The 14,867-nt window shown below is 39.4% G+C and overlaps 1 protein-coding gene across 1 annotated transcript in view; it reads left to right on the top strand.

Annotated features, from left to right (window-relative positions):
• The window catches only part of FBLN5 (fibulin 5), an 84,310-nt gene extending 71,164 nt beyond the window's left edge, over nt 1-13,146 (top strand). The window contains exons 9-11 of the mRNA XM_044435963.1: nt 2,190-2,316; nt 5,702-5,894; nt 6,125-13,146. Coding sequence (XP_044291898.1) covers nt 2,190-2,316; nt 5,702-5,894; nt 6,125-6,286 — 482 coding nt within the window. The 3' untranslated portion in view covers nt 6,287-13,146. The remainder of the gene's footprint in view (nt 1-2,189; nt 2,317-5,701; nt 5,895-6,124) is intronic.
• The last annotated feature ends 1,721 nt before the right edge of the window (nt 13,147-14,867 follow it).

Below are 14,867 nucleotides of genomic sequence, written 5' to 3'. Positions count from 1 at the left end.
AACTGAGATTTAAAAACAAAGAGAAGACATAATAGCTGTTTTTCTGAAAATCAAAATAAATTGATGCAGCAAAAGTTCATCAGACTTTGCAATGTAAAATCTAAGCAATGGCACAATTTATACTGTAAAAATAATGTGTTGGAAGCTATTGTGAAACACTGCTGAGCACTTAACTATGTAATTACAGTTAACAGGCTTTCTGGCCTATGCAGCCATTCTCCAGTGCAGTTAAAGGTTACACAATAGGTCCCATGCTATTCCTCCTTTCTACTTCCAACATAAAGTAAGTGGCGAATTTCCCAGTGACCTTAATAGAGAAAGTTGATGCCATACTAAACATGCTATGCTTTAGGCAGCTATGAACTGCTTAAAATCCTTTACCAAATAACTAGATTTCAAAGCTAGAAACTGCTCTTCTGTGTGTATCTATGAATATCCCCTGTAGTGAGTATAATTGGAAATAAATGTTGACTAACTGACTGTTGGCAGAACAACACTGTTGCATTGCATAGTTTATCCCTATTGGATTTTAGCTGGGCATAATTACAAGGTTGACAAGATCAGTCTCCCTCTTTCCCTTGGCTGGAAAAAGAAGAAAAAGTCTTAACTAAACATCAGTTAAGTGCCAGAGCCAGTCAACTGTACATGTGAGTACCTTCCCAGAAGTCTAGTTAGTATTAATTTTGTGATTAAAAAGTACAGCCTCATGGCAACTGCTGGCTCATCTCACAAATACCCTAATGCACACTAAATTTTCTCTTGAAATAATTGTATACTCAACAGTAATATAGAATGAACTAGCAAATGAGCCTTGTAAGTGTGAACAGCAGTCATGATGCATCAGCTGTCACTGGCATTTTCTATTGGCCCACTTAAATGAACAGCACTAGTCATATGAAAGCAACATCATTTCTCCACTGTCCAAGCAAAGAAGTTCCAAGTGTAGCTGCTATGGTTTAACTTCCTTTTGGATGAGAGAGAGAACTCGGAGTATTAAGACATTTTAATAATAGTTGAGTCTTTGGCCCTGTTTGCAAACTCATGTGTTGCTCATGGAAGAGCAAGCAAGGAGTGAAACAGACAGCACTAGTGAACAAAGCAACATCATTCCCACCCCCCATAGCAACCAGCATCCACTTGGTTCACCCAAGATGTCTTCTAGTCAGTTACGCAATGTTTCTTCCTTGCTAAACACATCACACCTATTCAAAATGTTCACATCTATTCAAAATGTTTTATCTTTGATACTCACACATGTTCTATAACATTCTTTTCATTCCTACCTTGGTTGGTAGATGTATCTTGATTGGGTAATAGCCACTACTTATCATGCACCATTTTCCCACCATTAATGTTCAGCCAGTTGTTACCAACAATTCTTACTGTTATTATTACTACATTGTATTTATAGCCCACCTTTCTCCCTCTTGGAAGGAACACAAAATGGCTTATATATACAAGTCCATTGTATCCTCACAACAACAATCCTGTGAGGTAGGTTAGGCTGAGAGTGAGTGACTGGCCCAAAGTCACCCAAGGAATTTCATGGCTGAGTGGGGACGAGAACCTGGATCTCCCAAGTCCCATTCCAACACTCCAGCCAATGTGCTCTTAATTAACAAGTGAGCAAGTATACAATCAGTCATCTTTACTTCCATGGTTGGTGTTCTTGGAGAAATGTATTCAGCAATAAGTACGCTACCAAACATGCCAGCAAGGAGGAGAGATAAGAGGCGAGGAGATTGCTGCCTAGTTTATCGCAACACATTTAATATTCTTTGACATCCCTTGTCATTCTAAAAATAAAAGTAAAGTAGAACTACATTCAGTTTGTGTTCTACATGATAGAAGGCTGCTCTATTTGTTCTCGATATCATATCCTGCCATTCTTTCAAAAACCTCAGTGTCACATGCATGTCAGTCACTCCATGTTATTCTCACAACTCCTCTGTGAGTTGGATTAGATTGTGAGAGTATGACTGGGGAGCGGTATGACTGGGGAGAGCCAGCGAATGCATGTCTTGGTGAGTGGGAACTCGAATCCACATCTGTGAGCCAGACCCAATGCTCCAATTGCTGCACCAACCTGGAAATTCAACTCAGGGAGATAGCTTTCAGGGCTTCCTGTGCCACTTTAACTGAAAAAATGTCGAGCCTTTTGTTAATATACCTGTATTTTTAAATTTTAGATATTAACGAATGTGAGGTTGGGAACCACACCTGCACCTTACAGCAAACATGCTTCAATGTCCAAGGAGGATTCAAATGCCTGGACCCAGTGAGATGTGAAGATCCTTACATCCTGATCAACGAAAAGTGAGTGCTACGTTAATGTCCGTATGAAGGCATGCCTCTTTTTCATTTAGTGTTTTCATATGGTGTTTTATCACTATCCAAACTGTTAACAGCTGTTTACTGCTGCTTAGCCTTATGTTATATATTCTTTATTTTAGAATGCCTTCCTATTTCCCTTTTTAGGTGAACACTTAAACTGTGATAGATGGCTGAATAGGCTTTGCTTATCAGATGGCAAGGACTGGCTGAGTCTGTGTGTTCAGTGCCTACTCAGTGGAAAATGCACAATTTTTGCTGTTGAGTTTGTGAAACAGCCTGTAACTTAAATAATAGAGGTGTAATTATTTTGACATGCATCCTCTGCTACAAAGATATTTTTCAACATATACAATTCGTTTCATGAAGCAAACAGCTTCAGTTACTCGTAGTATAGAGATGCAATACAATAAATGAACAAACAGTGGTTTGTAGCTCTTTCATGACATCTTGGTATCCTGTGCTATAAGCATCCACTTCTAGAGGCAAGGGACATCAATTGCTTCCCTCAGATCCAAGTCACGAATTCCTTCTGAGAGCAGGAACAGTGTCTGCTGTATTAAACCTAGAGTTGTGATGAAACTTCCTAGAGTCCATCCCCCTAGCATTCATGGACTTCCTCTTGTGCTTGGCCCTTAGAGAGTGGAGCCAAAAGGAAGTCCTCAAATGGTCATGAAACAAAAGTGGCAGAACCAGCAACCTTTTCTGTGTCGCATGCAGCACAAGCAAAGGGTGCTGCACATGATGAGGAAGAGGGATGCTATTTGCACAATGTTCGCACGCAGCATGATTCTTTGTGAGTCCCTGGACACCCGGGCAGGCTCTGCAGGAACTTGGACTTGTGGCTATGACAAAATGTAATGGAGTTGGGGAGCTGAGCCCAGGGAATCCGATGGATTCACACACCCAAAACAGATTCTCGCACATCCTTAGCTAGACCTACCTCATCTAGCTTTGCTTACTTTCCAGCCACATGGGCAAGACTTGGAACAGGACAGGAGGTCAGTAAATTGAACATGAGAGGTGAGGGATACTCTCAAGTTTAACTGGCATCATAAAACAAAAATGAAGTAGCAGGCAGCAGCATGGCCAAGCTTCTCTATGCCAAAGTAGCTCCATTCTGAAAGGAGCAGTGGTGCCTCATGTCGCACATGCCTGCCCATCTATCTCCTCTCCCCAGTTCCCTGCAACACAGGCAGGTGAGGCCAATAAATTAAACTTGGGGTGGTATTCCATTGAGCTCAGTTCAAGTGGTCAAATGTGTACCTGGCAGGGCTTTCTGGCAGGCCCAACCAGGTAGAAACAGAGGGTCTTTCATGTTGGTAACCTGCTGGAGTGCCTGCCTCATAAAGCAAATGGACAGTAGCATGGCAGTCTCTTTGCTGATGGTGACAATGCAAATCAATGACTTCCCACAGTTTGTGCAAATTTATGCAATTTGTGCCAACTCTAGAGTGGTGGGCTAGATTTTGCACAAAATTCCTCATCTAGTTAAAAAAAACATGCTGTGACCCTTTTTTCAAAATGGAAACTGTGTATTGGTTCAGTTTGATAAGATGGAATCTGCAGTGTAAAGAAAAATGTTTGATTTTTACTCCTCGATTGTTTTCCCTGAACATCCTTAATTCAGCTGTTACTGTTTGGAAGTTTATGCATTCACATGACCAACATTTTTGGGAAAAACTATAGCTTCCCATTCTCACCAGCCTCTGTAAGCTTGATGTATTTATTGCATTGTTCATGACCTTGCAGTCAAAGAAATACAAGCTGATGCACACCGCATAGTGGATGTCTGTAAACTGATATTATGAAAATTACTCAGAATAAAATAATTCCTTGCCAGGTCACCAGGTGGCAGGAGACTCAGCCATATGTACAATTAAGCTGGAAAATATGCTTAAGTAATAAGAACAGCTGTCATCAGAAATGGAGCTGGCCACATAGGATTCGATTAATTCCTTTACATGACATCAAAGTTGAATTTTTAAGTAAGGCAGTTCCACAAAGGATGTGATAGTGCATTTGTCCATGTTTCTCTTCATTTTTTGAATTATTTATTCAAAAACAAAAATAAGTTAGGATCCCCTACAGGACAATGACCACTCCAGACTGCTTTCTAAATAAAAAATTCAGGCTACATAGGTAGTGCCTTGTAGAAGTCTTCAACACCCCCCCCCCCACCGATTTTTTCCACATTTTCTTTTGTTACAACCTGGGACTGAAATAAATTAATTGGCACTGTTGCCACTTGAAGTAGACAAGGTACTCAGCAATGTGAAAGTGCAAAATATCTTCACTGTAACACAAAAGCAAAGACAACAGGCACTTGCTGTTGCATCAGTATTCCACCCCGAGGTCAGTACTTAATAAAAGCACTCTGGCAGCAAGTCGTCTTAGGTAGCTTTCTGTCAGCTTTGCACATGGGAATCCTGCAGTGTTTGCCCATTCTTCATGGCAAACCTGCTCCAGCTCGCTCAGGTTGGATGGGAACTGTTGGTAAACTGCAGTTTTTAATCTTGCCACAGATTTTCTATTGGATTGAGGTCTGAGTACTGACCAGGTCATTCTGTGGGTGTTATGTGCCATCAAGTCATCTCCGACTTATGGCAGCCCTATGAGAGAAAGCCCTCCAAAATGTCCTGTGCATGATAGTGCCATTCAGCTCTTCCAAGTTCAAGGCTCTGGCTTCCTTTATGCATTTGGAGAAAACTCAATGGCATATAACAACTTACAAAATATTTTTTTTTTCAATTTATATCCTGCCTTTTTCCTACAAAGGGCTCCAGGCAGCTTACATCATTCTCCTCCTCCATCTTATCCCCACAACAACAATCTTGTGAGGTAGGTTGGACTGATAGTCTGTGACTGGCCCAAAGTCACCCAGTTGGCTCCATGGCTGAGTGGGGACTAGAACCCAGATCACCTGAGTCCCAGTCCCATGTTCTTAATCACTACACCACACTGGCTCTCACCAAAAATATAAAATAAAATACAAAAGAACATACAAAAAGAATTCAATTTTATAGGATCTGCTTAATATCAGTAATAATAATAGCATTAGCAATAGTAACAATGATGTTATGATGATGTAGATTCTAGTCCATGAAAGAAATGACACAACCATTATTAGTGCAATACATGTTTTTTCAGAAGTAAGTTCCACTGACTTAAGTCCCCCAGATATGTTTGGGGTACGACTTCCATCATCCCCTGGAATGGTATGAGCTGTGATATAGGACATCAGAAGGACACTTGGTGGGGAAAGGTTAGCGTATAACATTACAGCCCAAGGTTCTAAAGGACTCTTTATGGTTAATGGTGATGATAATTCAAAAGCAATAATAATATTAAACATTTTTTGTTCTGTCAGTCACTGTATATGCCCAGCTGAAAATCCTGGTTGTAGGGACCAGCCATTCACCATTTTGTACAGAGACATGGATGTGTCGGGACGCACAGTACCCTCAGATATATTTCAAATGCAAGCCACATCTCGCTACCCTGGCGCTTATTACATCTTCCAGATAAAATCAGGAAACGAAGGCAGAGAATTCTACATGCGGGTAAGTAGGATTTTCAGACAAGAACTAGCACATAATTTTTAGAAAACATCTTTATTACTTGCTGTTTAAAATTTAGAACAAGGTTCTGCTTGCTTAGTACTGCCGTCACTTGTTCTATAGACCAGCATTGTATAATTTTCAAGATACATGCACCAGCTTGCAAATAAGTTCATAAGAGGGATGTCATGTTTGGAGAACCTCAATGTCTTCCATTTATCTATTTCACACAGCAAACTGGACCCATCAGTGCCACTCTAGTGTTGACCCGTCCTCTGAAGGGGCCACGAGACATTCAGCTGGACCTCGAGATGATCACTGTTAACACTGTCATCAACTTCAGGGGAAGTTCTGTCATCCGACTGAGGATATATGTATCCCAGTATCCCTTTTAAGCCTAGAGTTTCATTGCTTTCTTTAAAAGAAAAACAAACAAGCAGCAGTTGAAAAGGACATTATCCCTTTTCTGCCAGAACTTTCTTCTCAGGAGTCACTGCATCTAATCACTCAACATGAAATCAATATTAAAACTTTTCACAATGGCTCATATTACAAGGATGGGCCAGGCTTACTTATGGGTTGAAGCCACCTGAGCTTTGCATTGTCAGTGGATCCCATATACATTTTTTGTTTCCATTGATCATGTGCTGTATAAAAATCTTTTGTCTTGCTTTTCAAACTTTTTGTAGGTTGTGATTATAAGCTTAAGAAACTGTGAAAAGCTCTCCACCTTTATAATGGCAATGCTGCTTAGCAAAGGCATCAGAGAAACCATGGGAAAAGCTGGCTTTGCTTTCTGCTCTCTTCCTTCATTTTTTAAAAAGAAAGCAAGAAAATACCTGTGGAATTGGGGAAGCATAAAAAATTCTCTCAAAAACATCTGTGGAATCATCAGTTCTGATTCTTTTATGAGTTTAAATGGAATTACTCCCCTGTTGGTCTTGGATCAGGATCCACAAAACCATGTTGTTTTACATATTTGTAACAGAATGTTGGGTTTGTGTTTCTTGAACAGTTGTTTCTTGTGTTTCTACCTTTGCAACCCCCTTTTTAAAACTCCAAAAGCAACTTATAGCACAGAGAACTGATGGTCCAAATCAAAAGGTCAGAATCTCATTGTGCATTCCTAAGCTGCCAGGTATGCATAAAGTAGATTTTTGGATCGCAACTATTAAGTGTAATGGAGTTTTGGAGGAAATATAATAGATGGTGTATGTAATGTCCTTTTTCTCTATTTATACTTAAGGCTTCCCTATCACCAGCCACAGGTAGCCTGTAAGACAATGCTCCTTTATGGAATGGGAAAGCAAACACATGCAGGTCACATTTCAGCAGCTTTCATAGATGTTCTGCAAAGGAAATCTGGAATTTCCTTTGTTCCGTTCTGTACATAGGGAAAACTGTGCATGTGCAAAAAAGAGGTATCCCTGGGAGTGGAATAGCATAAAACATATGTCCAGTACAAAGAAGATCCTAGTTCAATTCCTACTATGTCCACTTAAAGGATCTCAGGAAGCAGACTGGGAAAGACCTCTGCCTGATGCCCTTGAGAGCTGCTACCACCAGGAGTAGAGTACCTGGGGCTATATGGACCAGTGGCCTGACCTAGTACAAGGCAGCTTGATATGTTGATCCTCATAAGTACATAGAACACTTTTCTGTGAGGAAGAGATACAGGAACTCTGTATGCAGTATATGTAGTAGCTCGTGTGCCAAAAAGTTATTATGCCACAAAACATTTATTTGCATTAATCTCTTAAATCTTAAGTATCCCAGGATGTGAAATACTGCACTCTCATCTGTTTCTGTTAGATTGCTGCTGTGATTAAACTGTTAGAAAAAATAACTTACACTCATTAGCAATGTAGGATCTCAGCCTAGTCTTTTGATGCACATCCAAAATAGCTCCTTTTAATGCATTTTAATGTTAGCACAGTAGCTAACAGACCCATGGCTAGAAAATGAACTAATATGTGACGAAGTTGACTGTACCTCTCCTGGGATTTTAGAAGAAAATAGTTGTGGTTGTACACATATTTGGAGAACATATTTATGGAAACAAAAATTGAAACAACTTATATTAGGAGTATAGCTGTGAATAAGTCTCCTGCCTTACGTTCAAAGCATATCTTGTTCCATTTTTAAGTGTTTGGGCTTTTCTACATGAGACATTTATTGAGCACTCTTGATTCCTTACAGTTGTTTGCCTACTGTTTAGAGGATCTCATGAACCTCCAGTTTCACTTTTGTTTCTTCAGAGAACTTGGGGGCGGGGTTGGAAGGGTAAAATGAACAGGGAAAATGGCACTCTAGCTCCTGGTGTACTTGTGCTATAGCAAAGCTCCCTCTCGAAGTTGTGTAACTGAAAAGCAGGAAAGGAGGAGCTCCCTTTGATCTCAGTGCTGCAATGAAACCAAAAACATGTTCAGTATTTTAAGCTTCCCAAGCACTTCTTCAAAGCAAGCAAAGATGTGTGGCACAAAACAAAGTAAGAATTATATGTATTGCATATATAGGTTTGGACTCTCATTAAATGCCATCTTAAGCAACTAACAACACAATCTATTTTGGATTCCCATAATCCTTATGATTCAGAGGATTACAGGCAATCCATCAAAAGCAGGAGAAATATGGAACTGAAAATTGCCAGGATACCTTATACCATGATGAAACGTCATTCCTTCCCTCCATAATGCCCCCACTAGCAGCTCTAAGGTTGATTTTACAACCTCAGAGCTACAGCAGGTAAGGAAAGAACAGTCCTGGCTGCAAGGGAGGATGCTCCAAATCCAGAATCCCAGCTCCAACACTGGAGCAATACTTCCAGGGTTGGGGCTGGAATGCAGAATTTTCCTATGACTAATCAGACAGTATCTCCTGCTCATAGGAAATATAGTTTCAAAAATATACTATTTGAACATTCTGTCACCCATTTTGTTGAGCCGGCGCATCAAGAAAAATGTATACACCATATATAAATATGATTTGAGCCTCTAGCTTAAATATGTGAATTAACAAGGTTGAAACATTCTAATATGGTTTTCCATGAGTTTCCACTCCCTTTGGAATGCAACAGTGAACTATGGTTTAGCATTATGTCCATGAACAGTAGCAAGTGTCAGACTTCTACACTTCTCCCAACCCATTCTTTTCAGTGTGATTGTGAGCAGGAAATTGGAAGCATTTGCTTCCTGTTCTAAGCTAACCAGCATTTCTTGTTATTGCCAAACTTGAAGAAAACTCTGGTTAGTTTAAACTATAAAATAGTGTTTCCATGTCCTGACTTATTGGCAAAACAGTAAACCAATCCTGAGTTATTGCAGTTCAAGTGAACAAAAAATGGGATTTTAAAAAATGGTTTAAGTTTAAACCAGAACCATGCTGAATGAGAGAAAAGGCCCATCTACTGCTCTGTTGAGAAAGGGTCCAGCAAGCGGCTTCTGGGAAGTACACCAGTAGCTCTTGAGTGCAGTAGCATCCTCCTGATGATCATGTTCTGTAGCGACTGGCATACATAGGCATGCTATTTCCTTTTCTGGAAGCAGCACGTACCCATCACAACTAGTAGCCACTGATAGCCTAGTCCTCCATGAATTTGTATAGTCTCCATTTAAAGCCATCTAAGTTGGTGACCATCCCTGCATCCTGTAGAAGTGAATGCCACAATTTAACTATGTACTGCGCAAAGTACTTCTTTTTATCTGTTCTGAATCTCCTACAGTTCATCTTCATACATGATTCCAGGTTCTAGTATTTTGAAAGATTCTAAAAGCCTCATATTATGGGTGTATGCATTTTTTCCCATACCATGCATAATTTTGTAAATATCATGTCTCCCCATTGCCTTTTTTCAAAGCTAAACTATCCCAGATGCTGTAATCTTTTAGATTGGGGAGTTACTTCACCACCTTGATAATTTTGGTGCCTCTTTCCTGCACCTTTCCAACCATAATATGTACATTTTCGAGACCTGTAGACCAGAACTGTATGCAGTATTCCAAGTGTGGTCGCACTATAGTTTTGTATAAGGGCAGCACGATACTGGTGGTTTTATTTTTGATTCCTATTCTAATTGTGCTTAACATAGAATGTGTCTTTTTTCCAGAGCAACCACACACTGTGTCGACACTTTCCTCAAGCTGTCCACCACAATCCCAAGATCTCTTTCTTGCTCAGTTAACAATATTATTATTGTCATGTATTTCATTTTTATACCACCCCACAACCAAAGCTTTTTGGGCAGTTTACAACTGTTGCTAAACAGTTAATAAAAATGCAGACAATAAAAATGCAACAAGAATCAGAAAAAGTTTAAAACCACTAAAAAAGACCATAACAAAAAGAAACTCAGCAGAAACACGAGGGTAGAAATACTAGTAGCTCAGTTCCCATCATCATACATATGAAGATGGTATTTTTTGTACCAACATCCACTATTGTACACTTGCTTTCTTAAACACATTCACCACTTTAATGCCCATTATTTTAACCATCCTGAGCAATTCAGTTATAACAGAAAACTTGGCCTCTTCACTGCCCACTTCTCATTCCAAACCCAAGGCTCACTGTTACTCTTGCACATATTAAACCATAGTTTATTGTTATGTCTTGAAGAGACTGTTATATGTGTATGTGGGCTCAAATGTCCTACTTGTAGGTTTCCCATGAACAGCTGGTTAGCCACTGTGCGCAAAGAATGCTGGATGGGATGGACCCTTAATCTGATCCAGCACAGCTCTTCTTATTTCTTAACATACAGCAGTTGTGTAGTACCCAGATGTATATCTACTGCTACTAAAATGGCTTTTCCCCCTAGCTCTCAATAGTATTTGCAGTTGTTGGGAAAATGCTACGTTTTCTTGAGCCAGTACTTGCATTGCAATGATTATCTCTTCCTGACACCCTCCTCTTACTTCCCTCTTTCTACTGCATTGTGCCATGATGAAATATTGCAATGCAATCATAATCAGTGCTACTTCAAGTGAAATATTCCTATGGAAAACATACAAAAGAAATTATTAATCTCCTGGCAAGTTCTCCATTAACACCCTGCTGAAATGACATTAATAAGTAAATAAAATAAGCCTGTAACACTGGTGGACTTGTGTGGTTGTTATCCATTTCAGTGGGGCTTATGAAGGAGAATTTCTTAATGTATTGTGTTGTTTGACCACAATCACAGAGGTCACAGCACATGACTTCTTGTTTCTTCGTTTGCTACAAAATGCTTACCTCCCTTTCACCCTCCTATACGTAGGTAATTACTTAACTCAGAGAATGGTCAGATGATCGTCTTCGATTTTTGTTGTTGTTGAGCCTGAAATACTTTATACAGACCAGCATATTGAGCCATAGCTGTAATAATCTTAGATTTGTGAAAAAATCTACCATATCTGTAAAAATGCCTTTGGTTTTTTTTTTTTTTTTTTTAGAAATTAGCAATCAACCCTTTGGATTCATGATCTAAAATCTTCTTTACTTAAGACCTGATGAGTCCCTCACCACTGAAACTCTGAACAGTTTAGAAGGCATCCAAACCTGCAATATACGGGGCATCCGTTCAAAAATACATTTTCTGCCTTTATTTCTTAGTCCTTAAAAAGGCTTTGAGGCTTGATTTTCCTATGCCTTAGCCCTTGCTGCACGGTGACTCAGGATACAGCATCATTGTTCTTCACTAGTGCGCAGTGGCTATACATCTTAATGTATTCACTACTTTTTGACAAGACTTCTGCATTCTCAGTGTTTAAGAATCCTATGATTCTAAACAATTCTGGAACCTTGAAACAAGGTCAATAAGCAAAAAAAAAAAACCTAGGTTTTTTTTGGGGGGGGGCAATTGTACAGAAATGCAATCAAAAGGCTTTGACACAAGAACAAATTACAAGAGTCCCAACAGTCTCATTACCCATGTGTATGGGTCCACCAAACATGTACATGGATGTTCAAGGAGATGAAACAGGCCTCCATTGGGTCCTATAGATTCTTTGTATAGGAGCACTATAGCCACAGGGGACTGGATCGTGTTCATTGTGTTATATGTTGCTTTTGATTGATGAAACTGTCAATAGTGCACTCTTATATGACAGTGCAACTATGCAAAGCAGAGAAGGCTTTGGCTCAAAATCACATTGAAAAGTTACTACATCAGAAAGCTACTGATGTGGCAATTATTCTGGCCACCATTAAGTTAACTGCTTATAATCAAAGGCAGAAATGCATTAGTAGGCCTACAAAACATTCCTTTCTTTGATTTTAAAAGGGATGCTTCCTCTTCAAGTGGGGTAATACTGAGTCAATAATGTGGTTTTTGGGAACAGCATTATCATTGCAATAAATGGCTAGTTTGTATATCTGTCTCAGGAAGAGAGAGAACAAAGCAGCTGTTAAAATATTTATGAATGCCCAAGTTATTCTGCAAGAAGCTACAAGGAAGAAGACTAAATTATACTTTGTTTTGGTAATATTAGTAATCATCTTTTAATTATTTACATATTCACAAACAGGCCATTTGAAGTCAAGAAAATAGGTCTGGTTTCCAGATTATAGCTTATGTCTGCAACTATTTCCCAGGGGCAAATAAAATAAATCTTATTCTTTACTCCATTGCAATGCACCTCACATGTGCCTGCTAATTAATATATAACCAATAAAATATCCATTATTAAGACAGGCAGGCTACATACCTATCTGGAAGAAGGGCTCCCCCAACATTCCTTTCAGGATGGGCTGGGCCAGCAAATGTTAGAGACTACCCACTATATGTGAATCAAAGGGTAGCACTTTATCCCCTCTAAGATGAAGTTGCAACAAAATTAAAGGATTCACTTGGAGGCACACTGTGATGGAGGGTGCATCTGGAGGTTTTTCTTATAACCCCCAAAATTGAAGATTCACAACTATCATAATCACATCAGCCTAGTCTCTTATTTTGTGTAGCTCTATAAAAGGACATTTTTGGAGGGTCAGTAAAATTGGGTATTTCATTCTTCCCTGTTTACTTTCACATGCCATACTTCATTACTAGTTTGCATCAAAAAAGGGAAGCTGCAATTTATGCTAGGCAACTTTGTTTTTGATTCTTTCATATAGAAACCCTTATTCATTTGTATCTGAAACCAATCAGTTAAAAATTCTTATTTTTTTAAAGAATGCAAAGGAACACAGCATTGAATATGCCAGTATGGGATTGTTCTTTAAAAGCTTTGTACACAAAAATTGAAAAAAAATCATTTTCAATAAAATTATACATGAATTTTTGTCTTTGTGATCATTTCTTCAAATAACAAGAGAAGATTAGAATTATTATGCAGAGTCAGATTATTATGTTTTAACTGGGAACCTCTTTATTAAAAATTTTGATCTAAGGTTGTGGGTGCTTAGTTTCCATACTAGGAGTGCATACCTTCTTAAGTTCAGAAATGATTCTGAGTGCAGATTTGAACAGAGACACCTTCTGCCCCCTCACATGTGTCTCATAGTTATGTGATCTTCTGAAAGTTTTTCTCCTTCAGCCCCACAACACAGCCCACCCCACTCAGTAGGATCTCTGAGCCCTCTGCAGGCTCTGGGAAGTTGCAGGGAGCAGAAGGGTGGGAAGTTCAGGTCAGCTTCCTCACATTCCCTTCTTTGAGTGACAATCTGGAATTCTTCTGAATTCAGCCTTATTAGTTCAATTCCACTAAAGTTGTACATTAACTATGGAGTATATACCTAGTGCACTTACCTAGGAATAACTTTTATTAAGCATCACTTCAGAGTAAACTGTGGATTATGCTGCCCTCGAGACTAGACTAAAAAAATGATTATATGTATACATAATAGAAAGCCTCACTGAATTCTGTGGTACATGCTTAAGGGTAAACTTGGATTAGACTACATGTTTCTTTGCAATCAATTGAACCAATGAGATTTATTTCTGACAGGCACTAGTTACCTTGGGACCAACTTCCCTTGATCTATCTGTAATTGTAATCAAGCAATGAAAACTGAATAACCTTACATTCAATTTAAATTTGAAAGAGGTGAATAACTTTACATGTCTTGGAGAAGGAGGGCACATTCCAGTGTCCTCTGCTTTGTACCGCAATAGGGTCTTACATGCATCCAATGCACACAGAAAGGCACAGCAGAGGTTCTCTTTACATTCCTGTACCTCACACCATCTGTTTTGTCTAGATGGTTATTTTTGGCCATCTAGATTAAGTGCTGGGAAGGAGGCTGGGATGCTAATACAAATTGGTGTTAGCCATTTCCCTCCATCTCCTCACCACCCCACTCCCATGACATGGTCCTTTTCTACCTCTCCAAAGCCTAGCTACACCCTCAGAAAGGCAGTCTGTGTGGTTCTTTCTGTGCTAGCTGGGGGATGGCGGGATGAGCGAGGGACTTGCCATTCAGATTCCTGGCACTAAGGTTGCAGGATGCATCATGCCCAGATGATCAGGAAGCCATAGCATTGCATCCTAAGTTATTCACTATCAGAGAATCACATTCCAAGTGCATTGCTGAAGTCTTAGTTTCTGCTTCATGGTATTTCATTCAAATTACATTGACACTGCAAGGCATTTCCAGTTTGTCTGCATGATGGTCAGATTTGCCACTGAATTCCTTACCAGTGGAATGCTCCCCTGTGGAGATAGAGTAAATATGGAATGCCACATAACTTCTAAACTTACTGCCTTTATTAGGCACTAAAAGGAAGTAGCTTATACAACAGTGTCTTTTTTAACTTCTCCCCAGGTAACTCATATGCGTGACTCTGATAACTTGGCATTCACTGGGATAGGTGAGATTGACAAGATTTTCAAGCTATTCAAGGTACTGATAAGGATCTTCAGTGGTTTTAAACACAGATGAACATCTCAATTGCTTGCTTCAAGTGCCACCCATGCTCAACAGCCTCCATTGTATAATTTGCAAACAAATTATTCTGAATCATTCATTGGCTGGAAGTTTGCCTTAAATCAACAAAGA

The sequence above is a fragment of the Varanus komodoensis genome, unplaced genomic scaffold (genome assembly GCF_004798865.1).
Source record: "Varanus komodoensis strain SLA01 unplaced genomic scaffold, ASM479886v1 scaffold3, whole genome shotgun sequence".
NCBI lineage: Eukaryota > Metazoa > Chordata > Lepidosauria > Squamata > Varanidae > Varanus > Varanus komodoensis.
Note: the sequence above shows the minus strand (reverse complement) of the source record. Positions and strands in the feature narration are given on the sequence as shown.